This window comes from Bidens hawaiensis, unplaced genomic scaffold, assembly GCF_021521415.1.
Source record: "Bidens hawaiensis isolate Kalapana, Puna unplaced genomic scaffold, B.hawaiensis_p1.1 tig00009540_1, whole genome shotgun sequence".
NCBI lineage: Eukaryota > Viridiplantae > Streptophyta > Magnoliopsida > Asterales > Asteraceae > Bidens > Bidens hawaiensis.
The window spans coordinates 295,847-322,816 of record NW_027491708.1 but is presented as its reverse complement, the minus strand read 5'-3'; the positions used below and the strand labels follow the sequence as shown (position 1 = coordinate 322,816).

General features: G+C 36.3%; 3 protein-coding genes and 1 pseudogene across 4 annotated transcripts; 2 read left to right on the top strand and 2 right to left on the bottom strand.

Moving 5' to 3' along the window:
- The first annotated feature begins 3,091 nt into the window (after positions 1-3,091).
- LOC143532679 (protein RBL-like) lies at positions 3,092-6,810 on the top strand (annotated as a pseudogene). Its single transcript, XR_013135223.1, has 6 exons — positions 3,092-3,267; positions 3,357-3,485; positions 3,954-5,007; positions 5,081-5,278; positions 5,397-5,510; positions 6,085-6,810. The product of XR_013135223.1 is annotated as a protein RBL-like (transcript).
- Positions 6,811-7,372: 562 nt separating this feature from the next.
- On the bottom strand, positions 7,373-10,156 carry LOC143532659 (uncharacterized). The gene is made up of 5 exons (XM_077027648.1): positions 9,881-10,156; positions 9,150-9,449; positions 8,723-8,842; positions 7,850-8,515; positions 7,373-7,775 (listed from the first exon to the last, which is right to left on the bottom strand). Exons 1-5 carry the CDS (start codon positions 10,154-10,156, stop codon positions 7,611-7,613), a joined length of 1,527 nt encoding a protein of 508 aa, XP_076883763.1. The 3' UTR covers positions 7,373-7,610.
- A 12-nt stretch (positions 10,157-10,168) lies between these two features.
- LOC143532657 (protein RBL-like) lies at positions 10,169-12,557 on the top strand. The gene is made up of 5 exons (XM_077027647.1): positions 10,169-10,213; positions 10,399-10,794; positions 10,868-11,065; positions 11,184-11,297; positions 11,872-12,557. The coding sequence occupies exons 1-4, from the start codon at positions 10,169-10,171 to the stop codon at positions 11,217-11,219; spliced, it is 675 nt and encodes a 224-aa protein (XP_076883762.1). The 3' UTR covers positions 11,220-11,297; positions 11,872-12,557.
- A 600-nt stretch (positions 12,558-13,157) lies between these two features.
- LOC143532677 (uncharacterized) lies at positions 13,158-21,894 on the bottom strand. Its single transcript, XM_077027661.1, has 17 exons — positions 21,783-21,894; positions 21,470-21,636; positions 19,249-19,488; positions 18,836-18,982; positions 18,439-18,517; positions 17,957-18,140; positions 17,807-17,872; positions 17,515-17,733; positions 17,154-17,360; positions 16,765-17,068; positions 16,430-16,589; positions 16,079-16,323; positions 15,315-15,370; positions 14,925-15,224; positions 14,498-14,617; positions 13,625-14,290; positions 13,158-13,561 (listed from the first exon to the last, which is right to left on the bottom strand). Exons 2-17 carry the CDS (start codon positions 21,627-21,629, stop codon positions 13,397-13,399), a joined length of 3,318 nt encoding a protein of 1,105 aa, XP_076883776.1. The 5' UTR covers positions 21,630-21,636; positions 21,783-21,894; the 3' UTR covers positions 13,158-13,396.
- Between the last annotated feature and the right edge of the window lie 5,076 nt (positions 21,895-26,970).

Sequence of the window (26,970 nt, the reverse complement as noted above, 5' to 3'; positions counted from 1 at the left end):
AATCAATAACAACCATCAACATAAATTAGAACAAAACTTTAGAAAAAAATAAAAATTCTTTGTTATTGTTTGGTTCTGGGTGATCCACATTTACTGATTTTGTTAAACAAGATTTCTAGTGTACATTTCTCTTTCTTCTTACACACTACTGTTCAACTTAGTCATAATGCAAGATGATCGTGTTCAAAGACGACAGGAAGATAGAAAGCATAACCGATATTATTCTCGAGAGTATTAAGGTGACATGAAGCCACAAAGAACAAAACTAACTAAACAATTACATTCGTGTGTGTTGTACCGCTTGCTTTTGTGAATGTGTGAGTGGTCCACGAAAATGATAGTGGGTGAAAACTTGTTGCAGTATACTAGAGCGAAAGATTGTGGGAAAAAGTAATGAACCAAACCTATGGAGTGATAATGACTGTGTTTGATGACCAAGTCGACGTTGTTGCTGGAGAAAATTGAATGGTGTGTCAAAGCCACAAATATGTTGTGGCTAATCCGAAAGTCTACGAAAACGTCAAGGTATTGGATGGTCATTATATGTTGGGATTAACATTACAATGAGCATTCTTTAGCCGAAAGAGAAAGCAATGCTAGTAGTTTAGACGTTGCCATGGAACATGAGGATGTGCATATGTTGATGACAGGAGAATATGGCGTGCCAAATGTGTTAAATATCATAATTATTTATTTGTGTTGAATAACTTGGCTTTTTAACTTGGGTCTCAATATACACCTTATAAGTGCTTAAATTTGGTATTAAATTTTCCAAACCCGATTTTGGTATTCAATTTTTGGACTCCCATTTTCTTAAAAACTAGTGGTGCAAATGAGCTACGCTAAGCTCATTTGAATCTCTATTTCTAAAGCTCGAGCTCGATTCGTGAGTAGTTTTTCAAGCTCGAGCTCAGCTTAGGCACGACTCATTTACTATTTCTTAATTTATTTTTATATGAAATATTTTTTATATAATATAATATATTATATTTAATTTAGTTATTTTTTTAATATTGAGTAAAGTGTCATTTTCGTCCTTGTGGTTTGACAAATAATGCGAATTTAGTCTAAAAAGTTTATTTTTTACATATGGACCCTCCACGTTTCCCAGTTCTTGCCAATTACATCCAAATCACTAACTCTGTTAAATTTAATCGTTAATTCAGGGGTAGACATGTCTTTTCACTATTTCTTTATTATAATACTTATTTTAGTGAACTGCGGTCTGCGGTTTTCGTCCTTGTGGTTTGTCCAAATCCGTGGTTTAGTCCAATAGTTTCAAGTTTGCAATTTTCGTACTTGTTTCATTTCACTTGCAATCAAACCCGAATTTATTAACCTCGTTAATTTTGGTCGTTAATCCATTTGTGTGCCCCTCACGTGACGACCAGTTTTGTCGTTTCTCTCCCTAAATAAACTTTAGTCCTAACTCGCAAGCCCCCTCACGTGAGGGGTTGGGGTGTATTTAGGGAAAAAGGAAAAAAAACAAGAAACAAAACTGCCTCTCACGTGAAGGGCACACTGATGGGTTTAACAACCAGACTTAACGATATTAAGGAATTCGGGTTTAATTGCAGGTGAAATGAAACTATAGGGAAGAAAATTGCAAATTTGAAACTACTGGACTAAAATTGCATATTTGGACAAACTAGAGGGACGAAAACCGTAGTTCACTAAAATAAGTATTATAATAAAGAAATAGTTAAAAGACATGTCTACCACTGACTTAACGATTAAATTTAACGGGGTTAGTGATTTGGATGTAATTGGCAAGAACTGGGAAACGTGGAGGGTCCATATGCAAAAAATAAAATTTTTGGACTAAATTCGCATTATTTGCCAAACCACAATGACGAAAATGACACTTTACTCTTTAATATTAAATAGATTAATTAATAACTAATATATATGTATATAGTTCTTAACTTTTTTAGAGTTCTTAAATGATACCAACCCTATATATATATATATATATATATTAGGGTTGGTATCATTTAAGAACTCTAAAAAAGTTAAAAACTCTTAGGAACCCTTAACAACCAAACATTTTTTAAAATTTTTTTATATATTAACAGTGTTTAAGAATCGTTTTATCATATTTTATATAAAAAGAATTTATTACATATATTAATCACAAGTTTACATATGTGTAAAATTTATATACTAACAAATTTACATATGTGTAAAAAAACATAGATATCTTTAAAAACTATTTTTCAAAATTGTAATAGTAAATATAAATATAAATAAATGATAAAACTACACTCAAATAACACTAACATACAAAAAAATTTATAAAAAACATTTGTTTTCAAGGGTTCCTTCAAGTTCTTAAATAATTTATGAGTTCTGTAATGATACTCATCATATATATATATATATATATATATATAGTATTGATTTCTTTTGAGAACCGGTTTGAGTTTTAAGAACTCGAAAGAACTCAACGTAACAACTTTTTTTTTTTGAATTTTTTTTTACACATGTGTAATAGGTAAGTGTAAGTAACATACAAAAAATTACCGTAATTTTTTACACATCGAATCGACTTTTTACACATGTGTAACTAAAGTTTAAACTTGTGTAATTAACAAAAATCTTTATTCTCTCTCCTGATTCATTTTTTAATCAAATTTAATCTCAGCCACATATTCTAACTCGTTTAATTAAATGTGTGGTCTAAAATTGAGTTCTTAAAGCTCTTACAACTCGTCAAGTTCTCAAAATATCATATATATATATATATATATTATAAAAGTTATGTTAATGACAGACTCGTTTAGGCTCGGAGCCGCTTGAGCTTGATAAGTAAAGCTCGGTCTCGGACTCATTTGTTAAACGAGCTCACTTTTAAACCCGGGTTTTTTTCACGAGCCGATCTCAAATAGCCCGGCCCTTTTACATCCCTGTTAAAAGCATTGTAATGGCACCGATACAGGAAATACTCACCTCTGGACCAATATTGTAGACAAAAAGTTCGATAAATACCGAGTAACCGAACCGAAACAATCCCGAAACCTCCTCAATTAATAGTATAGTGGAGTATGATTTACTTAAGTTATGGCGGCTGACTCACGTGGCTCCTCCTCCTCCTCCCTCGTGTTGCCAATTTTGGCCTAAAACCTCTTTTAACTCTACAAACCCCTGTTGTTCTCCGGGGACACCTTATCGGCGGCAATAACATAATATCCCTATTAGTCGGAAACCTACATACAAATGCAGACTCAGTCAACTTGTAGCTAATTACCATGGATGTGCCGACTATAGGTATTCATATATATTGCATTCTTCCGATTACTCATTTTCCTACAATTCATTTACTCTGCTGCTTAATGTTTTATTGGCTTTGTAAAAAGATCCGTTGCAGGGTGATTTCCCAGAAGTGATAGAAACGTATTTGAAATATGGTAATGGTAATGGTAATGGTAATGGTAATGTTATTATGCAATGCATTGCCTTCAATCGCCGTGGCACTCTTCTCGCCGGTAATTATCAATTCTTGTACATGCAAATTAACACTTGTTAATAACATAAGATATTGCACATTGTTTATTTAACTATTCTACTTTCATTCTCTTGTTTATGCTTCTATAAAAACTTTCCCTAAATCATGTTTACAACCCATAAAAATATTTATTTGATCTAACACCGACTATGCGTATATTATATATAAGTCCCGCGGGTGAGGATCAAGTCCAAAGTCTATTTTGCCTAGGTAGCTTTAAAAGGTTTTTATTTTATCGTTAACTGGCTTGAACGAACTCTGATTGAATTCATTCCTACCGAGTGGAACTGGCTCGTCGAACTCTTCCATCTTAACTGTTAGGGTTAGCATTTAGTCTTTAGCTTTAGGGATTAGTTGTAATGGTTTAGGTTAGCTTTACGATTTTAGTTTTTCGGTTCCATTGGTACACTATCATATTTGTGTTTATGCTCCTTATTTTCTTTTTCAGCTGGGTGCTCTGATGGCAGGTGTGTCATATGGGATTTCCAAACGAAAGGAATCGCTAAAGAACTTAATAATAAAGATTGTGTTGCTGCCATAACTAGCATTTGCTGGTCAAAAAACGGTCATCACATACTCGTTTCAGCTGCTGACAATTCTTTAACACTTTGGAACGTCTCAAAGGGCGAAAAGGTCTTTCAAACAACACTCCAACTAGCCAATCTACAAGCCCGCCTGCATCCTGGCGGCTCCGGTTCCTCACCGCCATCTCTTTGCCTAGTTACTTCTTCATCTTCCGCTCCTATTATACTTGATTTTCATACCCAAATCACAACCGTGCTTCCAATATCATCACCAGATAATAATGGCATACAAGATTTTTCAAACGGGTTTGACCATTACACCCCTATTGAAGCTTGCTTTAACAAGTCCGGGGATCTGGTTTACTTAGGAAATTCTATTGGTGAAATTCTGATAATCGATTATAAAAGTAATAAAATTTGTGGTGTTATTCAAATTCAGGGCGGTGCAGGGGTAAAGGATATAGTATTCCGTAGGAACGGGCAGCGTCTCCTTACAAATTCCAGTGACCGTATAATTAGGGTTTATGAAAATCTTATGCCCTTGAAAGATTCACTTAAATTCTTTGAAGTAAATGAAACGGAGAACTTAAAATCGGCTGGATTAAAGTGTTATCGCTTGTTCGTGAGTTTCAAGATTTAATAACGAAAGTGCATTGGAAAGCACCGTGCTTTAGTGGTGATAGTGAGTGGGTTGTTGGGGGTTCTGCTAGTAAAGGAGAGCATAAGATATATATATGGGGTCGGGACGGGCTTCTTGTGAAGCTTCTAGAAGGTCCAAAGGAAGCATTGGTGGATTTGGCCTGGCACCCGACTCAACCGATTGTTGTTTCTGTGTCGTTAATGGGGTTGGTTTATATTTGGGTTAAGGATTATACCGAGAATTGGAGTGCGTTTGCTCCCGATTTTAAGGAACTTGATGAAAATGAAGAGTATGTGGAACAAGAAGATGAGTTTGATTTGATTCCTGATCTTGAGAAGGTAAAGTGGATTGCCAAATAGTATATTATGTCAATTATAATCTAGTTTTTTTGTAATCTATTTATTATTATAGGGGAAAGGATCATGTGTAGATGAAGACGATGAAGTTGATATTGTTACAGTTGAGAAGAACTCGACTTTTAGTGACTCGGATATCTCTCAGGAAGAATTATGCTACTTGCCAGCCTACCCTTTCCCCGATGTTCCTGAGAAGCTTCTAGAAGCAATAGTTCTGGATCCTCGCTTTCAAATGACTCGAGTGAAACTGAAGGTAACAATATATGCTCATGATGTACATCAAGATTTTAACGTGTAGAAAAGAAATGATTACGTTGGATTTTATGGGTTTGAGATTAATATTGTTTTGTGTTTATGAATATGCGATGCAGTGGTGGAGATTGAGTACACAGGTGGGCCCGACTTGAAAAAAAGAAAACGAAAGCGATCAAAGAAGCTGTTGGAACTGCAGGATTTGAAGGATACACAGAAAGCAATAGTATCAGGTAAATCTTTTTGATTTAAAAGTTATATTCATCTTGTACTTTCAAAGTATTTGAAGTTCTTAGATAATTTACTTAACAGTTTATGATTAAACTATTAGTTTTAGAAAACTTAGACAAAGAATGAGATAGGTTTTGAAATTTGCTTTCAAGGTCTATTTAATTATACGTTTTGATCATTAAGAAATAAGAGTTAACTATTTTTTCTTCTCAGAATTCACTCGTTTGAACTTCTGGGTCAGATTGGTCAAAATTAGGGTTTGTAGGAGACTGACGTGTAAAAACAATCAAAGGGACGAAGAAATTATGAAGATTCGCTTGATAAATAGGTTGATATATAAAACAGATTATAGAAGCAACTTCTGGTTGTAAGTCAGCTTATTTGGCCTCGCGTACGGGATGTGTGCGCCTCGCCTTTTGGGACCTAAACGCCTCTGAGCGCCTCACGCTTTTTTAAACCAAGATAGAATATTATTTTCTACAGATATATTTTAAAATCCAGTTATTGTAGTTAAACTAATTTTTATTTTTAGAATCACTTGATTTTACTTATTGTCTTTTGATCTCAATTATGCAGACTGTAGTTACAAGGAGAGTTTTTCAACTTCAGAACCAAAGAAACCTAAATCCACCTCTATGGTTTGGAATCATTTCAAAAAAATCAAGAAACCAAACAAAAGCGTTGTTGCAGTTTGTATTTATTGTAGTTCAAATTTTGTTGCGGGAGATGCTAGAACTAGTAATTTGAGGCACCATCTTAGAGGAGAACATGCAGAACTCGTTTATCCCGAAGGATGCAGTTACAATGATATCGAGTCAACTACGGATGAGTCAACTGCGGATGACAAGTCAGTGACAGAATACGAGAAAGTCAAGCCCGCTTCTGAGAAAGTCAAATCCGGTTCCTCGAGAAAGCAAAGATCCAAGGTTTGGAATTATTACAAAAACCTCAAGAAACAAAACGAAAGTGTTGCGAAATGTAACTTTTGTCATAAAAGATATGTTTCTGGATCTGCTGTTGGAACTAATCATTTGTGGCGCCATATTAAGAGAAAACATGCAAAAGAGGCGGGACTCACCCCTGAGAAGAAATGACTTATGTGTGTTACAATGGCGGGAAATAATGCTACCAAGTATCCGATTTTGATTGATATAGTAAAGGATGTGATGGTAGTTTGCGGCATTTGGTATATCTTTAAGATGGTAACTTAAAAATATTTGTTTTATTGCTCATGAAATTGATGATCAGAGTAGGTATTTTATATTAGGTGTTTTTGGATGTTGATTCAAAGCTGCCTTGATGATTTGATAGTTTGTAGTTCCTACAGAAGTTAATATTTATTGGTTATTAAAGTTATCGAATTGTTAGAAGTGTAGTTGAGTATTTCATATTTGGAGTCGGTTTTAGCTGAACTTATGATTAGGTTTGGATAATCAAAGTGCTCCACACCAGATGAATGGACTGAAGGCTGTCCATTTTCATATTACTTGAATAACATGAATATGCTAGGAATGTAAATGAGTTGAGTCTAGCCCAAGCTTGAGCTCGGCTCGCTTAACACACGAGAGTTTGAGCTCAAGCTCGGCTAGTTTCAAATTCTCTGTTTAAACCTCGTGCTCATTAATTTACCGAGCTTATTTGTACACTTGAGCTCGTTTAAGTTTGACTCGATTGAGCTTTTAACAAGCCAAACTCAAGTAGCTCACGAGCAGCTTGACTCGTTTTTAATATGCTTTTGGGGAAATAAGAGGTTGGTTCATCTTTCAGGCCCATTTGGAAATTTCAGCTTCTTGGCATTGCAACATTATTTTCAATACACCTTCATTCTATTTTCGATTGTAATCCCTAATAAAAGATGATTTTAATCATTATTTAAACTTAATGTTAAAAAATAAATCATTCTACACATCAAATCAAGTTTTGCAACATCAAAAAACAAACCAAATACTAAACTGTCATATCTTGTTCAACCAGCAAGCCAAACTAACACAGATACCAGATTATTAACTTATTGTTTATTCCAACCATTATTATTGACTCGCCGATCACGAGGGCTAACATCATCAACTTGTTGACCATGCCAGCCGTTATTAACAACGGTCTCAAGACCGACCACTATAAACATCATGGGGAGATGTAGCAGCAGTTATTGGAAAGAATCTAATGGAGAAAGTGCATGGTGAAGGAGGAATCAAGTATTTGTCATGAACCGCAGGGGACCAACTATCATCACCGCCTATACCCATATGCTTGTGGTCAAGATGCACCTGCGAGTCAACCAATGCGGGTCAACCAACGACCAATAAGAGTACAATAATAGAAAATGGAAAAAAAAAGCTACCTCAATGTCATCTCCTTTCACAAGTTCTTCCTTACGTGTCGCGCGATCAAGCTCACTTGTGCTATAATAACTTGCATTCATTTGCATCGGTGGAGAGTCGTTATAAACGGATGCATAGATGCCCGAACATTTATCATTTTGGAATGTGACCCATCTAACATCAGCCCGGCCCGCACACTCTCCCGGAACAATGTAAGGCACATGCAACTCATCCACCTTTTTCTCATACAGTCCCACATGAGCCGACGCTTTTCGATCCGGGTAACATTCAAACGGGCCTCGCCCATACCACTTAACATTATTAACCGATTTCTCTAAATGGAATTCGATCCCGACACGTGGCAAAGGGGGGAGATCGGATCTTGGTTTTACATGGGTAACCAAAATCACGTCTCCCGAACCGCAGAACGAGTATTTCATGTCAACTTTGAAAAGGCTTTCGGTTTCATTGGCCTTTGAAAAACCGTTATACACGACGGTTACTTCTAGAAGCTGGTCCGTGACCTTTTTAACATTTGAGCTTTCTTTAACAAAGAAAACATTATCGAGATTCGCGGCTTTCCATTTTGAAAGATAACTATTGTCTTCTCCTCCTTTGTCATTGTCAGTTGGTGCACGCCAGAAGCATGGTGTTATGCCTTTAACCATCACGGGAACTCCTTCAACCTAACGTTTATCACCATCAAAGATGTTAATTATAATTAACTGCTATTTATTATTGTCTTCTCTTCCATTATAATCACAGTTTTCAGATATATTATTTCCTGGTCTCTTTTACAAAACAAAATATAAAACGAGTTTTATGGAGTTTTTGGATATTAGTTACTAAAGTGATTAAAGTGACATGTAATGCAACATAAAGGAAGTAATTACCGTCCAACTCTCAATTGCACCCGACTCGTTGTTGAAGGTTATCTCTGAAGTGTTCTGGTGGATGGTAAGTTTATGGTCTGTGATTTCATAATTTAATGCGACTTTTTTAACCTTCGGGGCCTGCAAGTCCAATCAGAGAATTAATAAGATTACAAGAGCAAGCATGCCATTAATATTACTATTAAAGTAAAATTTAAGAAGCTCGATGGAAAATATAGTGGTGGTGATTTCGACCCGTTTACTTACGAAAGGACCGACACGGGTCATGCTTAATCACTAACAGGCCAAAAGGTGTCCAAATTGTACTTTTATTCCATAAAATGTCAACTAAAAGTTTCATTTTTGGTTAAAAAGTGGCGAACCGAGCCGTACAATAATTTACCCGTTTGGACGGGCCTGTTTTGTAAGTTCTATAAAAACTACTTACAGGGGAGATGAAGTCTTTGTTCAAAGGTAACTCGAGTTGTTGAGATGACACGACATGACCAGACGGAAGCCATCGTGTGGGCTTTGTAAGAGTTGCAGTAATGGTCACAAAGGTTTCAGTAGCAGCGAATGAGGCCCATGACGAATACCACGGGCTGGATTCCCATTTGATATCATAACTACTTTGTGGATCTAGTGTTGGTACATTGAGACTTCCCGATTCAAGTTTACGTCCATCACCTTCAATCACCCAACTAAACTCTATCCCTTCTGTTGTTTGAAAGAAATTGGTGTTTGTGATCTATTAATAAAAAAATGTGTGATCCAGTTAGTAACATGTGCTTCATAAAATGATTAGAATCACAAATAGAATTAAGAACAGAAATGGTACCTTAAATAAGCCATCGGTGAAGGACACTTTAATTGATTGATAGCAATATTTGACCTCTGAAAACAAATAATCAAAAGAGCATTTTATTTGGACCAACAGGTGCAAAAATATTCATTATGGAGTGACATGATATTTGACTGCTGTGCAGGGGTGTATACGAGTCGAGGCGCTTATTAGTTACTCTAGATTGGCTCATTAAAAACTCGAACCATGTCAAGTTTAAACAATCTCGAATCCGAGCTAAGCCTATAATTAAGCCAGTCTAATAAACAAGCCCGAGCTTCACACATTGAGCTTAGTTAGAGCCTATTATTTTTATGGATATAATAAAACCTATGTACCACATATATATCATTGTCACATTCTTCTTCAGTAGTGATTAAAGATGCTAGAGCCTTAGCATCCGAAAACCATACCTGATACAGTATAAGTATGCATTTAACCTCTAGTGTTTCCAAAATAACGGCATACTCAGTGTGAATAATAAAGGCTACCTCTGCTCTAAAGTTATCTGGCAACTGGTCTCTTGCATCCCAAATAACATCAACTTCATCGCGATCCAAAAAAAGTACCTTGCTTCGCACAAATGTTGTGTGAAACATTACTCTAAATACCATTTCCTCCCTAACATGGTCCAAATGTACACATTCAAGAACCACGTCTCCTTGAACACGGTGATGAACATCAATTTTCACCAGTTCACACTCCTCCTGCAGCCAAAAAGTCATAATTATATTACATTATTGCATTTTGAAACTTATCATCTGATTATTTTGACTTACTGGTTGATAGTAGCGGGCTTGTTTTTCGGTTTTGGAGGATGTAAACAAAAGCTTAGAGCTCTTATTTGCTGTTGTAGAAGACAAATCCTGACCATAGATTCGAATCACTTGTTGTTCGTGAGTTTCAAGATTTAATAACGAAAGTGCATTGGAAAGCACCGTGCTTTAGTGGTGATAGTGAGTGGGTTGTTGGGGGTTCTGCTAGTAAAGGAGAGCATAAGATATATATATGGGGTCGGGACGGGCTTCTTGTGAAGCTTCTAGAAGGTCCAAAGGAAGCATTGGTGGATTTGGCCTGGCACCCGACTCAACCGATTGTTGTTTCTGTGTCGTTAATGGGGTTGGTTTATATTTGGGTTAAGGATTATACCGAGAATTGGAGTGCGTTTGCTCCCGATTTTAAGGAACTTGATGAAAATGAAGAGTATGTGGAACAAGAAGATGAGTTTGATTTGATTCCTGATCTTGAGAAGGTAAAGTGGATTGCCAAATAGTATATTATGTCAATTATAATCTAGTTTTTTTGTAATCTATTTATTATTATAGGGGAAAGGATCATGTGTAGATGAAGACGATGAAGTTGATATTGTTACAGTTGAGAAGAACTCGACTTTTAGTGACTCGGATATCTCTCAGGAAGAATTATGCTACTTGCCAGCCTACCCTTTCCCCGATGTTCCTGAGAAGCTTCTAGAAGCAATAGTTCTGGATCCTCGCTTTCAAATGACTCGAGTGAAACTGAAGGTAACAATATATGCTCATGATGTACATCAAGATTTTAACGTGTAGAAAAGAAATGATTACGTTGGATTTTATGGGTTTGAGATTAATATTGTTTTGTGTTTATGAATATGCGATGCAGTGGTGGAGATTGAGTACACAGGTGGGCCCGACTTGAAAAAAAGAAAACGAAAGCGATCAAAGAAGCTGTTGGAACTGCAGGATTTGAAGGATACACAGAAAGCAATAGTATCAGGTAAATCTTTTTGATTTAAAAGTTATATTCATCTTGTACTTTCAAAGTATTTGAAGTTCTTAGATAATTTACTTAACAGTTTATGATTAAACTATTAGTTTTAGAAAACTTAGACAAAGAATGAGATAGGTTTTGAAATTTGCTTTCAAGGTCTATTTAATTATACGTTTTGATCATTAAGAAATAAGAGTTAACTATTTTTTCTTCTCAGAATTCACTCGTTTGAACTTCTGGGTCAGATTGGTCAAAATTAGGGTTTGTAGGAGACTGACGTGTAAAAACAATCAAAGGGACGAAGAAATTATGAAGATTCGCTTGATAAATAGGTTGATATATAAAACAGATTATAGAAGCAACTTCTGGTTGTAAGTCAGCTTATTTGGCCTCGCGTACGGGATGTGTGCGCCTCGCCTTTTGGGACCTAAACGCCTCTGAGCGCCTCACGCTTTTTTAAACCAAGATAGAATATTATTTTCTACAGATATATTTTAAAATCCAGTTATTGTAGTTAAACTAATTTTTATTTTTAGAATCACTTGATTTTACTTATTGTCTTTTGATCTCAATTATGCAGACTGTAGTTACAAGGAGAGTTTTTCAACTTCAGAACCAAAGAAACCTAAATCCACCTCTATGGTTTGGAATCATTTCAAAAAAATCAAGAAACCAAACAAAAGCGTTGTTGCAGTTTGTATTTATTGTAGTTCAAATTTTGTTGCGGGAGATGCTAGAACTAGTAATTTGAGGCACCATCTTAGAGGAGAACATGCAGAACTCGTTTATCCCGAAGGATGCAGTTACAATGATATCGAGTCAACTACGGATGAGTCAACTGCGGATGACAAGTCAGTGACAGAATACGAGAAAGTCAAGCCCGCTTCTGAGAAAGTCAAATCCGGTTCCTCGAGAAAGCAAAGATCCAAGGTTTGGAATTATTACAAAAACCTCAAGAAACAAAACGAAAGTGTTGCGAAATGTAACTTTTGTCATAAAAGATATGTTTCTGGATCTGCTGTTGGAACTAATCATTTGTGGCGCCATATTAAGAGAAAACATGCAAAAGAGGCGGGACTCACCCCTGAGAAGAAATGACTTATGTGTGTTACAATGGCGGGAAATAATGCTACCAAGTATCCGATTTTGATTGATATAGTAAAGGATGTGATGGTAGTTTGCGGCATTTGGTATATCTTTAAGATGGTAACTTAAAAATATTTGTTTTATTGCTCATGAAATTGATGATCAGAGTAGGTATTTTATATTAGGTGTTTTGGATGTTGATTCAAAGCTGCCTTGATGATTTGATAGTTTGTAGTTCCTACAGAAGTTAATATTTATTGGTTATTAAAGTTATCGAATTGTTAGAAGTGTAGTTGAGTATTTCATATTTGGAGTCGGTTTTAGCTGAACTTATGATTAGGTTTGGATAATCAAAGTGCTCCACACCAGATGAATGGACTGAAGGCTGTCCATTTTCATATTACTTGAATAACATGAATATGCTAGGAATGTAAATGAGTTGAGTCTAGCCCAAGCTTGAGCTCGGCTCGCTTAACACACGAGAGTTTGAGCTCAAGCTCGGCTAGTTTCAAATTCTCTGTTTAAACCTCGTGCTCATTAATTTACCGAGCTTATTTGTACACTTGAGCTCGTTTAAGTTTGACTCGATTGAGCTTTTAACAAGCCAAACTCAAGTAGCTCACGAGCAGCTTGACTCGTTTTTAATATGCTTTTGGGGAAATAAGAGGTTGGTTCATCTTTCAGGCCCATTTGGAAATTTCAGCTTCTTGGCATTGCAACATTATTTTCAATACACCTTCATTCTATTTTCGATTGTAATCCCTAATAAAAGATGATTTTAATCATTATTTAAACTTAATGTTAAAAAATAAATCATTCTACACATCAAATCAAGTTTTGCAACATCAAAAAACAAACCAAATACTAAACTGTCATATCTTGTTCAACCAGCAAGCCAAACTAACACAGATACCAGATTATTAACTTATTGTTTATTCCAACCATTATTATTGACTCGCCGATCACGAGGGCTAACATCATCAACTTGTTGACCATGCCAGCCGTTATTAACAACGGTCTCAAGACCGACCACTATAAACATCATGGGGAGATGTAGCAGCAGTTATTGGAAAGAATCTAATGGAGAAAGTGCATGGTGAAGGAGGAATCAAGTATTTGTCATGAACCGCAGGGGACCAACTATCATCACCGCCTATACCCATATGCTTGTGGTCAAGATGCACCTGCGAGTCAACCAATGCGGGTCAATAAGAGTACAATAATAGAAAATGGAAAAAAAAAGCTACCTCAATGTCATCTCCTTTCACAAGTTCTTCCTTACGTGTCGCGCGATCAAGCTCACTTGTGCTATAATAACTTGCATTCATTTGCATCGGTGGAGAGTCGTTATAAACGGATGCATAGATGCCCGAACATTTATCATTTTGGAATGTGACCCATCTAACATCAGCCCGGCCCGCACACTCTCCCGGAACAATGTAAGGCACATGCAACTCATCCACCTTTTTCTCATACAGTCCCACATGAGCCGACGCTTTTCGATCCGGGTAACATTCAAACGGGCCTCGCCCATACCACTTAACATTATTAACCGATTTCTCTAAATGGAATTCGATCCCGACACGTGGCAAAGGGGGGAGATCGGATCTTGGTTTTACATGGGTAACCAAAATCACGTCTCCCGAACCGCAGAACGAGTATTTCATGTCAACTTTGAAAAGGCTTTCGGTTTCATTGGCCTTTGAAAAACCGTTATACACGACGGTTACTTCTAGAAGCTGGTCCGTGACCTTTTTAACATTTGAGCTTTCTTTAACAAAGAAAACATTATCGAGATTCGCGGCTTTCCATTTTGAAAGATAACTATTGTCTTCTCCTCCTTTGTCATTGTCAGTTGGTGCACGCCAGAAGCATGGTGTTATGCCTTTAACCATCACGGGAACTCCTTCAACCTAACGTTTATCACCATCAAAGATGTTAATTATAATTAACTGCTATTTATTATTGTCTTCTCTTCCATTATAATCACAGTTTTCAGATATATTATTTCCTGGTCTCTTTTACAAAACAAAATATAAAACGAGTTTTATGGAGTTTTTGGATATTAGTTACTAAAGTGATTAAAGTGACATGTAATGCAACATAAAGGAAGTAATTACCGTCCAACTCTCAATTGCACCCGACTCGTTGTTGAAGGTTATCTCTGAAGTGTTCTGGTGGATGGTAAGTTTATGGTCTGTGATTTCATAATTTAATGCGACTTTTTTAACCTTCGGGGCCTGCAAGTCCAATCAGAGAATTAATAAGATTACAAGAGCAAGCATGCCATTAATATTACTATTAAAGTAAAATTTAAGAAGCTCGATGGAAAATATAGTGGTGGTGATTTCGACCCGTTTACTTACGAAAGGACCGACACGGGTCATGCTTAATCACTAACAGGCCAAAAGGTGTCCAAATTGTACTTTTATTCCATAAAATGTCAACTAAAAGTTTCATTTTTGGTTAAAAAGTGGCGAACCGAGCCGTACAATAATTTACCCGTTTGGACGGGCCTGTTTTGTAAGTTCTATAAAAACTACTTACAGGGGAGATGAAGTCTTTGTTCAAAGGTAACTCGAGTTGTTGAGATGACACGACATGACCAGACGGAAGCCATCGTGTGGGCTTTGTAAGAGTTGCAGTAATGGTCACAAAGGTTTCAGTAGCAGCGGATGAGGCCCATGACGAATACCACGGGCTGGATTCCCATTTGATATCATAACTACTTTGTGGATCTAGTGTTTGTACATTGAGACTTCCCGATTCAAGTTTACGTCCATCACCTTCAATCACCCAACTAAACTCTATCCCTTCTGTTGTTTGAAAGAAATTGGTGTTTGTGATCTATTAATAAAAAAATGTGTGATCCAGTTAGTAACATGTGCTTCATAAAATGATTAGAATCACAAATAGAATTAAGAACAGAAATGGTACCTTAAATAAGCCATCGGTGAAGGACACTTTAATTGATTGATAGCAATATTTGACCTCTGAAAACAAATAATCAAAAGAGCATTTTATTTGGACCAACAGGTGCAAAAATATTCATTATGGAGTGACATGATATTTGACTGCTGTGCAGGGGTGTATACGAGTCGAGGCGCTTATTAGTTACTCTAGATTGGCTCATTAAAAACTCGAACCATGTCAAGTTTAAACAATCTCGAATCCGAGCTAAGCCTATAATTAAGCCAGTCTAATAAACAAGCCCGAGCTTCACACATTGAGCTTAGTTAGAGCCTATTATTTTTATGGATATAATAAAACCTATGTACCACATATATATATTACATAAATAAAATATAATTATATATATAATCAGGATAAAAATAACTAAATAGTATATACAATGTTATATATGTAAATTATAATACAAAAGTAATTATACATGTAGATAGTTAAGATAATTGAATAACTAAGATATAATAAGCGAGCCGAGCTTGAGCTTTGGATATAGATCTCGAAACTAGCCAAGCTAAGTTCAAGCATTTGTTAAGCTTGACGAGCCGAGCCCTCGTTTACACCCCTACTTTCACGAAAAGGGTTTCCTATATTGCTTAATTAAAAGGTGTTAAGTGGGTGTGGGTCATCTCAGCTCAACCTCATCAATATCAACCCGAAATAAACTTTACCCAACCCATCTCACCAGCCCATTTCACCACTCATACAAAATACTAAGCAAAAAATATAGTAATCACCATGTAGTGCAGGATGAGGGGTCCGATCGGGCCATACGAGACCATTCATGCAGAAATTTAAATCATTTGGGGTATCTCCAAAGTCACCTCCATAAGCCCAAAACTTGCTACCATCACTACCTTCTTTGAGTAGACCCTGGTCAACCCAATCCCAAATAAATCCTCCTTGGAGACCAAATGTGCTATCAATTGCTTCCCAATATTCATGTATGTTCCCGTTACTATTACCCATCGCATGCGAATATCTTCAAAAAATAAAAGTTATATAAAGTCACAATGGAAACCGATAAAAATATTAAAGTGAAGAATATATTGCTTCACTATCTTAAAATGATTAGAAGGTGTACTTACTCGCACAATATTAGTGGTCTCGTTTCAGTTAAATCTTTCGCTATCTTAACACAGTCCCAAATACGCATGTACATAGGACATATAATGTCTGTTGATGAGGTCCGTGATCCGCCACCTTCGTAGTGTACAACTCGTGACGGGTCCTTTCCACGTATCCACCCTGAAAAGTGAAAACCATCAAACGAGTCGAAAGTCGCATAAAGCAACTGTTAACACATAAAACCTTCTAAATCATTATATTCAAAAGAACCAGACATGTTTGACAAATCAGTTACAGAAAAAATATTCACACGTGTTTCGGGCCCACCCATTAAAATTTGAAATATAGTCAATACCAGCAAGAGCAGCATGATTTGGTCCATAGCTTGCTTCATTTCCTAAAGACCAAGAAATAATGCATGCGTGGTTTTTGTCCCTTTCCACCATGCCAATAACACGGTCCAACATAGATGCGGCCCAAACCGGTTCTTGAGTTGGATGCTTGACATTGTGAGAAAGATCAAAACCGTGTGTCTCGATATTGGCCTCGTCGATCATGTACATTCCAAACAAATCGCATAACTCGTACCATCTTGGATGTTGAGGATAATGACTGTTTCTAACAGCATTGATATTATATTCTTTCATTAAAACCAAATCCTATATCACAAAAACGATAACAATTATGTATCAAATGTGTTGCAAGAAAATGAATAAACAAGAAAAAAAAAACCAAAAGTGTTACCTTAACCATGCAAGATTCAATGTTTGTCTTTCCTATACGAGGATGGTGTTCATGCCTGTTTACACCTCTGATAACAACGGGATGCCCGTTAACAAGTAACTGTTTTGGGGCTTTTGAAATCTTTCGGATGCCCACTTGGCATGATTCACAATCGATGATATTACCTGATGCGTCTTTAAGGGCGACTACTAAAGTATAGAGATTCGGCTGTCACAAAATCCAGTGTTGTTAGAATGAATAATTAAAGTATGGTCTAACTTACTTGTGAACGGGTTGATTCATTTTGACCAGTTACTCAACCCGTCCATTTTTCCATATTTAAGTTTTAGAAAAAAAATATTAGGTGAACTGGAAAACTCACTTTCTCTGCAGACCAAAGCTTGGGATTTTGCAGTTTCCCGGTTAGTCGATACCCGCGAAACCCTAAAGGATATTTAGGAGGGGGATGAAGCTCTAAATGTGCCACATCAGCTGACAGCAGATCAGTACACTCATGGCCACTAATATCAAACAGTGTGACTTCAATTTTGACTTCTGTGTTAACATTGACCTCTTTTGACTTGTCAAGTATCACTTCAACCTAAAGCATAATGTATAGCAACTCAACCATCATATTAAAGTTAAATGCCAGAAACTAGACCCGATTATTTTACCTCTAGATCTGCATAAGCATAATTTTCCGCTAGATTTGAAGTGAAAAAATAGTCTGCAGTGAACACCTGAACGCGTGCATAATGTATTAAAAAATTTCATTTTTAAACAATGATTGGCTTAATTTAAGTTCATATTGGAAAATTAGAAACCTTTGGTTTGGATAAAAGAAGCACGTCTCGATGAATACCCGACAACCACCAATGATCTTGATCTTCAAGATAAGAACCGTCACTCCATCTATATACTTGCACAGCTATAACATTCTTCTTGTCGGATCCACACTCGTGACAGAAATCAGTGATTTCAAATTCAGCTGGTAGTCTACTGTCTTGACTGACAAAACATCAAAAACAATTAAGCATGTCAAGATAAATGTGTTGCAATATAAATCATTTTTGTTAGAACTTACAAATAACGAATGTGTTAGTATCGATTAGAATACTAAAATTAGATGATATAGCAAGTTATACGTGTTAAAAACTTAAATATAGACTGACAACTTTCAACCCGTTTTAACATATTTGGGCCATTTTATAGACCCTTTCATAAGTAAATTGGTGGAGAATGACATGTTTATAGCAGAATAATTCATTAAAGGTTACCTAAAAAGCATGCATGATAAAACCAAAACCTGTATCCAACAAGAGACCCGTTGATCCAGACATGGAACGCAGAATCAACAGCTTCAAAGTGTAGTAACATCCGTCGACCTGATAAATATCAATCAAGAGCTTATGGCATGTTCAATACTGTCAAATGTACGCACATCTGTTGACTATTAATAAAATATTAAAAATGCCATTCAGTCATGAAAATAGAGTGGAATCTCGTGAAAAGAAACTAACATCAAGAAAATAGGTAACTCAAGAAACTTGAAAAAATAAAAGGAAAATTTTGCAATTTTCACGAGACATTCCAAAATGCAAACTATTGAAAATTTCTTAGGACGGGGAATGAATTTTAAATTTATTAAATAATATATGTAGAAAACAAAAAAAAAGGTGATGAGTATTAAATCAGGAACTTACCCTCCCAATCTTTAGGAAGTTGAAAATATGTCCTGTAGCAGCCGGTAGGATTATCATCGGGAACATGTGGTGGATCAAGTGGAAACGGATATATGACATTCGTATATATGGGTCGATCAAACCCGTGCATCTGCCAATTCGATGGTACTGTCCAAAAATGAAAATAAATAAATGAGGGACATTTAAAAGTTGTAGTAGAGTAATCATAAGAAACAGAAAGAAAAAAAGAAGTCATACATATCTCAAATTACATACTACCAATATTTTTTTTTATCAAATAATCTGCTTAATGCTATCAATATTTGTCATACAACTGAAGTTTTGTAGAATTCTTTTTATTTACAAGAAAGTCGATTGACATTATAAATTTTAATATGGATTCTTTAATAATGGAATAGTAAACTAGAAGCTACCTGGTATTGTTTCCCATGTAGAGTCTTGAAATGCTGCATCTTGGAAATCTGAAGGAGCAGCGGTAGGACTTTGAGCAAAGAAGAATTTCCAGTTACCAGATAATGATTTTACAAAAGGCAAATCTTTCACCCAATTTTTGGCACATTCAAGTGAAGCAGAAACAGCATCATCATCCCAGACCGCTGATTTTGCAACAAGAACGTCAACTTTGTTTCGCTCATGCCAATATTTTAGAGAAACTACAAATGGAACAGGTTTAAAACATGTCCAATCAAGAAATAAACATATTATACACATTTGACTATAAGACTTTCCAAGATGTAAAGATCTATATAAACAATATGTTGTGTAAAATAATATAAACAATAAACATATAAATATATAATACTAGAGTGCATTGTCACATCTTGTATGCATACATTTTGTGGACCCCGTCTTGGAGAGAAGGGAAAATTGTAAAAGTTGTAATCTCCAACCGCATAATCAAGCATATAAAAAATTAAGAGGCGGCATTACATATACAGTGACACGTTCATTACAAAACCATTTTTAAGTAGAGCACAATGAGAATCGCATAATGCACTTGTTAGCATGCACAAGTGAAACTTGATTTAAAAGTTAGAACCTTTATATCATCTTGAACAAGTCTCAACCCTTTTGAGCTAGCTCAAATGGGTAGTTTTATAATATATAACTGATATGAACATTTGTCACTACTACCAAGTACCAAATATTAATAAGTTATCATTTTCAAAGTCATTAGCCCATCCAAAGTGGTAAAAAGAAGAAGATTGATCATGTTTTAACTTTTGGGGACAACCATAGGAGTTCTTTAAATTAAGATCACAAGGATTTAAAGTCAACCATCATATCAAGATGCCGTTTTACTCAGCATAAACAAAAATGAAATAGATAAAACACAAAATTTATGAATTTTGTTATGTTACATCAATGCCAATCCTCTAAAGATCCAGGCGACTTAGAGCCACTTAAGCGGTTGATAAACAACGGTTAAGGGTATGTTTGGCAAAACTAGCTGGTAGCTGTTAGCTGTAAGCTGGAAGCTGAAAGCTAGAAGCTGGTAGCTTTTAAATATTTAGGTGTTTGGCAGAGTAGCAGAAGCTTTTAATAAAACTAGCTGGGTGCCTGCGTGGTGCGGCGGAATGGGCGCACAACCTAACATCAACCGCATAATCAGTGTCGGTACATGATTCACCTGATGACAGTGCATACATAACCTAAATGTAGACGTGTAATTCATGGAAAAGCAGTAAGCTTGTAAATGATGTCGAAAATCAAGAAACAAAGCTGAAATATATAATAATTTTCAAATAGATAATTTTTTTAAACCAACATATTTTGATATGAATCCCTTTCTGAACATGCACTGTTTTAATCTGAAATATGTTCTGACCTGACCCCTTTCGACTCAAAAGCGTACCGACACGAATCGAACTAATTTAACCATTTTTGTATCGACTCGTTCTGACCCTAATTTGGTCTTACACGTGACTCAAGTTCATCTGACTCGACTCCTAATTTGGTCTTACACATGACTCGAGCTCATCTGACTCGACTTTTTACCGATCCTAACCGATAATCACGTAGTATGTTAATTTTTTAAAGTTAAAGAAGTATAGCAATATCATACTCAAATTAAAGAGAATAAAATGCTCGTTTTTATGATGTAATTTGTTTAAAAAGTTATTAACGTGTGAAAAAGTTATGGCTCCTAAAAAAGTCATGGGGGTAGTTAGTTTTGAATAAAGGTTGAATGTATAAATTAACAAAAATTGATATAAGTTCAAGTACCAAACTTGTAAATTCAAATGTAAAAGCTTGTAGAGCTTTTTCTCAAACGCTACTATAGGTAGCGTTTCAATTTAGAGCTTTTTCTCATCCTCTAAAAGCATTAAGCTCCTCTTACCAATCAATATTTTTTATTAGATAGGAGCTTTTTCTAAAAGCTTGTAGCTTAAAGCCCCTAAAAGCCCTTAGCCAAACACACCCTAAATTCAAGAAAGTAAATGTAACAATATTCTTTTGTAAGCTGACCTTTGACTAACCAGACAAAGGTACAAAGCTAAGTAGTAACCAGATCTAATGTCATGAAATAATCACAAACCACCTTAAAGTATCAGAAAAGTTATAAAAAAACCAAACATAAAAGTCAACGTCTTCCTGTCATATAAAAATTAAAATAAGTATAAAAAACCCTACCTTCAAGAGAATCATGACAATGGAGAGAAACATGAGAGTCCCTCTTTCTCCATTTAATAAAAGATGGATCTTCCCAGACCTTATAATAAGAATCAGCAGTATTACTTGAATTCACACTCAACTTATTACTCACAACCATACTACTTGCTGAAGCAGCCATCAATAATCTTTATATTTGTATACCCATATATCAAATTCAAAATCATGGAAACAAAAAAGGGGATAGAATTAAAGAAAATCAATAGTAGAATTATGCGATTGAAAATTGAATAATAATTAAAAAAAAAAGTTAAGAAAGAAGATGAGTACTGACCAGTTTGGTAATGTTGGAAGTGGGTAGTGAGAGAAGTACGAATGATGTAAACCCCAAATGTGTGTGTGTGTTATGATTGATGGATTTGAGGAAAAGATCCAGTACAAGTGAATGTTGGATTATGCACGGAACTCCTTTTAGCCTCCACTTTGCCACCTCGTATTGTTTTTACTAGAAGGGTGCCCGCGGGATGCAGCGGGTATTTGATCATAGACTTTGGTAATCACGCAACAATTATGGGAGTTCATAGTTCGGTTTGAAACCTTACAACCGTTTAAATCGGTCATCGGTTAGGTTAACGATTGTTTATTTTAACTTTCGGTTTCAATTTTCTACAGTTTAGTTACTATTTTCGATGAGAAATAATCGTTACTAATAGTTTGGCTCGCATGTTTAACTTAAACCATCAAAACCGGCCTTAAACGCTCATACGTAACATGTTGATTTTTTCAATTGAAAAAAACTCAAACAATATGATACTCAAATTAAAGAGAATAAAATGCTCGTTTTTATGGTGCAACTTGTTCTAAAAAATATTAACGTACGAAAAAGTTATGTCGATTTAAAAATCGTGGGGAAAAGTTAGTTTAAAATTAAAATAATTAGTATTAAATGATTAAAGATGATGAAGGGAAGTTGTAAGAATTCTTTCGTTTAATAAAAGTTGAGGGTAAAAAATTATAAATATATTAAATGAATTGAAATTCACGTGTGCAATTTATGCTTAATGTCCATTATACTCTTCTTTATTATGCTTTGTAGTTGTACCATGTGTTTATTATGTTGTAAATTACTTAAAACTAAAGCGTCTTAAATTGTCCATCATTCATACATTATATATAGTATATATTATTATCTTTTATCCAACCACAACAAAATTGTAAATTATTTTAATCAAAATTTGAAGTTTTGCTCATTTATAATTTTTAATATATTCATTTAAAGTTGTGTCGTTATCCTCTTTTAAATGGCAAGCTCGATCATACGAAGAACTAAGTTATAGTTCCTTGAAACTTTCTTGGTGATATGACTTGTCGTAACAAACATAAAACACTTTAAACTTTCGTGATGATAGAAAACAAGAATCTAACTTCAAATATATTGGTGAAAACTTATTGCGATGTTATTTGTAATTGGTTAATATGCATGATTAGATTATATTTTATTTGTAACTTTTCTAATCGTATTAGTGTATATTGTTGATTAATAAATTTTGTATTACTTGTCATTGAAAAAGAATTCTTCTATTTTATAAAAAAATAATTATTAAAAGATATTTCGTCAAGATATCACCTTATATAACATCTCACATGAAACTTGTTTGAGTTATATGAGGAAGTGCTAATCGTGTTTTCAACTAATTATGCCATTTGACACTAAATTAACATATATCAAAATTTAATTAAAAAAGAAATTAATATAATTGTATCCTAAAATCAGATTTAATGCTAATAGATAAAAAAAATTTGACTACAATCTTCGTTCAGCATCAGATCTTACAAACAACTCCATTCATCAACTAAATCAAAGACAGACTCGTTTTCTTGCATGTTTGCATAATCCTAAGACCAATTAAATCCATGGCCAATAAGTTAGATAAGATCGGATTGTTTATAATTCACATTAGTATAGAGCTATAACTAGTTTTTCGCATGAGAGAAATTGAAGAAAAAAATAGGATAATGGAAAAATATTCGTGAGACCATGAGATACTGAATTAGGTAATACAGAAATGATAAAATCAAATATGCAAACTATATGAATTGAAGAAGATAATCTCAAGTATCTACAATGAATAACTAACAACTGAAGTGGTCCTAGAGTTATGACATTTTGATGCTAATACAATGAGCCTAGCAAACTATTCAATATCCCCCATACCAAAATGACTATTGATCCTTATTTATAGAAATTGAAATTACACTTACACTCTCCCACAATTACAAAAGACTATTAAGTAACAAACTAGAATTAGATATCTGTTAGTACGCCCTCCATAACACAAGACTTGTCCTCAAGGCTTGATAGAAGACCCCATAGTCCAACTGATTCATCATCCCCGAGCAACAACACACGAAGTTTACCCTCCGGACACTTATGAACTAGACTATAGAGTTGTCCACACTTGTACCAGAGTCCTTACTTCATGCGTTCCTCCCACTCAGTGCGAGATAAGGAACGAACAACTCGATCACAATAGTATGCTTACCCACCGACAGGTCCGTAATTCCCAACATGTTTGGACACCGTATTTCCTAACGAATGATGCCTGCATGTGGAGAGTAACGAAAACGAGACAACAACGCACTAGAATCCAATGGATGAAGCATCAACTCGACATCCTTGGCCAAATACATCACATCAATGCAAGATGTTGGACGATGTAAGCGAACCCTCGGTTTGACATCATCCTTTAATCTAACGATAAAATAACCGAGAGCTTGGGACTACAGTAAACGAGGGACTAAGGACAACAAATACTAGAAATCATATATATAATCAAAGATGGAATCCTATTGCTAAATAGTAACTAACGATTCATAGTATTATAAATTGCGAGATGATTGAAGCGTTGTAACATTTCAGATTGAAATTTGATCCAAGTCAAGCGAACCTGAAGGATGATTGTAAACCAGTGTTGGGTAACAACGATCATACTTAGTTGAGCAAGATGCAACCGAGAAGCATCAGAAGTGTGATTGAGATCGAAAAACAGGTTAGCCTTCTGGATCCAGTCTCGAGGATCAAAACCAGAGAACTCAGGCAATTTCACCTTCTTTACATCCCATGGTAAACCAAAAGAAGCATCAATCGAATCACAGAGAGACGCCGTTAAATTTAATGTTGTTATAGAGGTAGGGTACCAAAAAGACCCAAATACCCTTAAGTACTACCCGCAGGTCATTGAGGAACCTCTCATATATCACCCGCGGGACATTCGGATCACCCACATATCATGGGTGAGGAAGAACATCCTCGTACCACATGCGGAAGCATCCTGGCACCCTCAGAAGTCACCCGCAGGACAGGGCATCTGTCCGCCAGAATGATCAGAAGGCAATGCCAACGGGACAGCTGTCAATAACTAACTATACTCCAGAAGAACGTCCACGATTGTTACTTGAAGAGTACGTGACTTGCTCACTAATGAAAGAAGGACACCTGGCCAATTTGTTATAACCATGCACATGGACAGGGTGCAATTCGTCCTATCATTAGGTGACGCGTGTCCAGGTTGTTATACCCATGCACATGGGACGTATAACTCAACCTATCATAAGAAGAAACACGTCCAGGCAGTTATCAAGATCTTCTAGAAGAGGACAGCTGGCCCAATCACCTTCCTACCTCCTTCGGCTATAAATACATTGTCAACCTTCATGAGGTATTCATTCACATTCACTCCTTGGTATTCTGACTACACTTAGTCTACTTTACTTCAGTACTTTCTTCACTACGAACGTTACTGATTCTCACGCCGGAGGGTGGTTACAGGAAGACCCCCCACCTTGTCCTTCCTGTAACGAGACTCACGGTGTCTGTTTTGCAGGTTCTGGTCATTGGACTTTGGGAAGTTGTGCTCATACTGTGTTAGTAGTTACCGTATTTTACCCTGTGGACTCATTGGATCCAGGACCCATACCAGGGGATCGGATCCGTGTTTCTTCATTGGGGCCATCCGTTTTGGTGTTAGAACGGCATAATTTTTTCTTCGTTGGTTTTTTCTGTTCGTTTAAAGTATGAGTAAACTTCCTGAAGGGCCGACGAGAACTCCTGTACAAACACCACGTGTCGATAATACTGAAGCACCTGAGGGTTTTTCTTCCAGTATTTTTCACGTGGCTTGGCTTCGGGTTCACGTGCCACCGGTGTAACGCCAGAAGGTCGTACCCTTGAGCGTATTGTTGCACCAGCCGGACCAACTGTCACCGATTTGGGACGTGTTACAGCTCCAGAGAGTTCTAATTTGGCAAGTCAAGGACGAATTACGAGAGAGACTCGCCATACTAGATCAATTATGGATCTGGAAGGTGATTCCGGAGACTCTGAACTAGCGAGACCTCATCGTCATGAATCCAGATCTAGAGGAATGTTATCTCCGGATAAATGGTTTCGCGTGCAACAAGAAAGTTTGGCGGCTGAATACGAACGCAGGGTACGTAACGAACGTTATCATGCCCGTACTTTGACTTACGAAGAGTCTCCTCAGAGATCTCTTTCTCCTCCTCCAACGGTGAGAGGAAGTCAAATTCATTATAGCCAACAAACTGACCAAGAATTCATTGAGCCACGAAGGCTACGCCCTCGTCCTCGTATAGACATGCGGATGCCTTCCTATTTGGACGAATATGACAGTTATGACTCAACCTATCGCCCGAATGAAAGCTTTTATACGGGTAATAGCAGGATGAGTTCGAGGAAAAGAATCAGTCGTCCGCATGATGTCGTCCGCATTCCCAAATATCACAGCGATGATGAGGAAGATTTCACTAAGCTATACCATCCGGCAGCCTTTGCCGAAAAATCGAAATTTATAGCTAGCATTGCGACAGCACCCTTTCCTGTCAATGCTAAGATACCTACAACGGTGGGTAGATACAATGGCATGACTGATCCTAGCGATCATCTGCAGAACTTCGTGGCGGTAGGCGGTGTGAGCGGATGGACGCTCCCCTATTGGTGTCATATGTTCGCATTAACACTAACAGGGGCAGCGAGGAATGGTTCGAAAAACTTCTTAACGGTCAAATTTCTAGTTGGGATGATTTGGTGAAGAAATTTTCACAACAATTCAACCAACAGAAGAAGCACACGCGTGACCAATCAGAAATTCTGGACGTTACTCGCCGGGATAATGAGTCCATAGAAGATTTCATCACTAGGTTCAATGACGAAAGCTTGAACATTGGCGGGATAAGTAACATGCTACGCAGTGCTTTTTGCAAAAACATCAAGTGTGATGAATTGATACGCACACTCACTGGCCGAGATGGAATGCCGAAGGAATGGGATGATCTTATGACTGCAGTGAAGTTATTTGCCAATACTGAAAAAACATTGGGGAACAACAGTTCAAGACAAAAATTCAAAGTTGAGTTTCAAACTCCACGACCCAATAAACGGTCAAGACTTCAGCCAAATACAGAGGCATCAAAGCCATTTGATGCAAGATCTCTCATCGGCAACA

Excerpts from the sequence above, each read along its gene's own strand:
- LOC143532657 (XM_077027647.1), top strand. The coding sequence starts at position 10,169 with ATGGTCCAAATGTACACATTCAAGAACCACGTCTCCTTGAACACG. Across the intron at positions 10,795-10,867 it reads TGATTCCTGATCTTGAGAAG|GGGAAAGGATCATGTGTAGA; the intron begins GTAAAGTGGATT and ends TTATTATTATAG. Across the intron at positions 11,066-11,183 it reads TGACTCGAGTGAAACTGAAG|TGGTGGAGATTGAGTACACA; the intron begins GTAACAATATAT and ends TATGCGATGCAG.
- LOC143532659 (XM_077027648.1), bottom strand. The coding sequence starts at position 10,156 with ATGGTATTTAGAGTAATGTTTCACACAACATTTGTGCGAAGCAAGGTA. Across the intron at positions 8,843-9,149 it reads ACAAAGACTTCATCTCCCCT|GCCCCGAAGGTTAAAAAAGT; the intron begins GTAAGTAGTTTT and ends TTGGACTTGCAG. Across the intron at positions 7,776-7,849 it reads TGAAAGGAGATGACATTGAG|GTGCATCTTGACCACAAGCA; the intron begins GTAGCTTTTTTT and ends GTTGACTCGCAG.
- LOC143532677 (XM_077027661.1), bottom strand. The coding sequence starts at position 21,629 with ATGGCTGCTTCAGCAAGTAGTATGGTTGTGAGTAATAAGTTGAGTGTG. Across the intron at positions 18,983-19,248 it reads TACATGGGAAACAATACCAG|TACCATCGAATTGGCAGATG; the intron begins GTAGCTTCTAGT and ends ATTTTTGGACAG. Across the intron at positions 17,873-17,956 it reads TTCTTTTATCCAAACCAAAG|GTGTTCACTGCAGACTATTT; the intron begins GTTTCTAATTTT and ends GCACGCGTTCAG.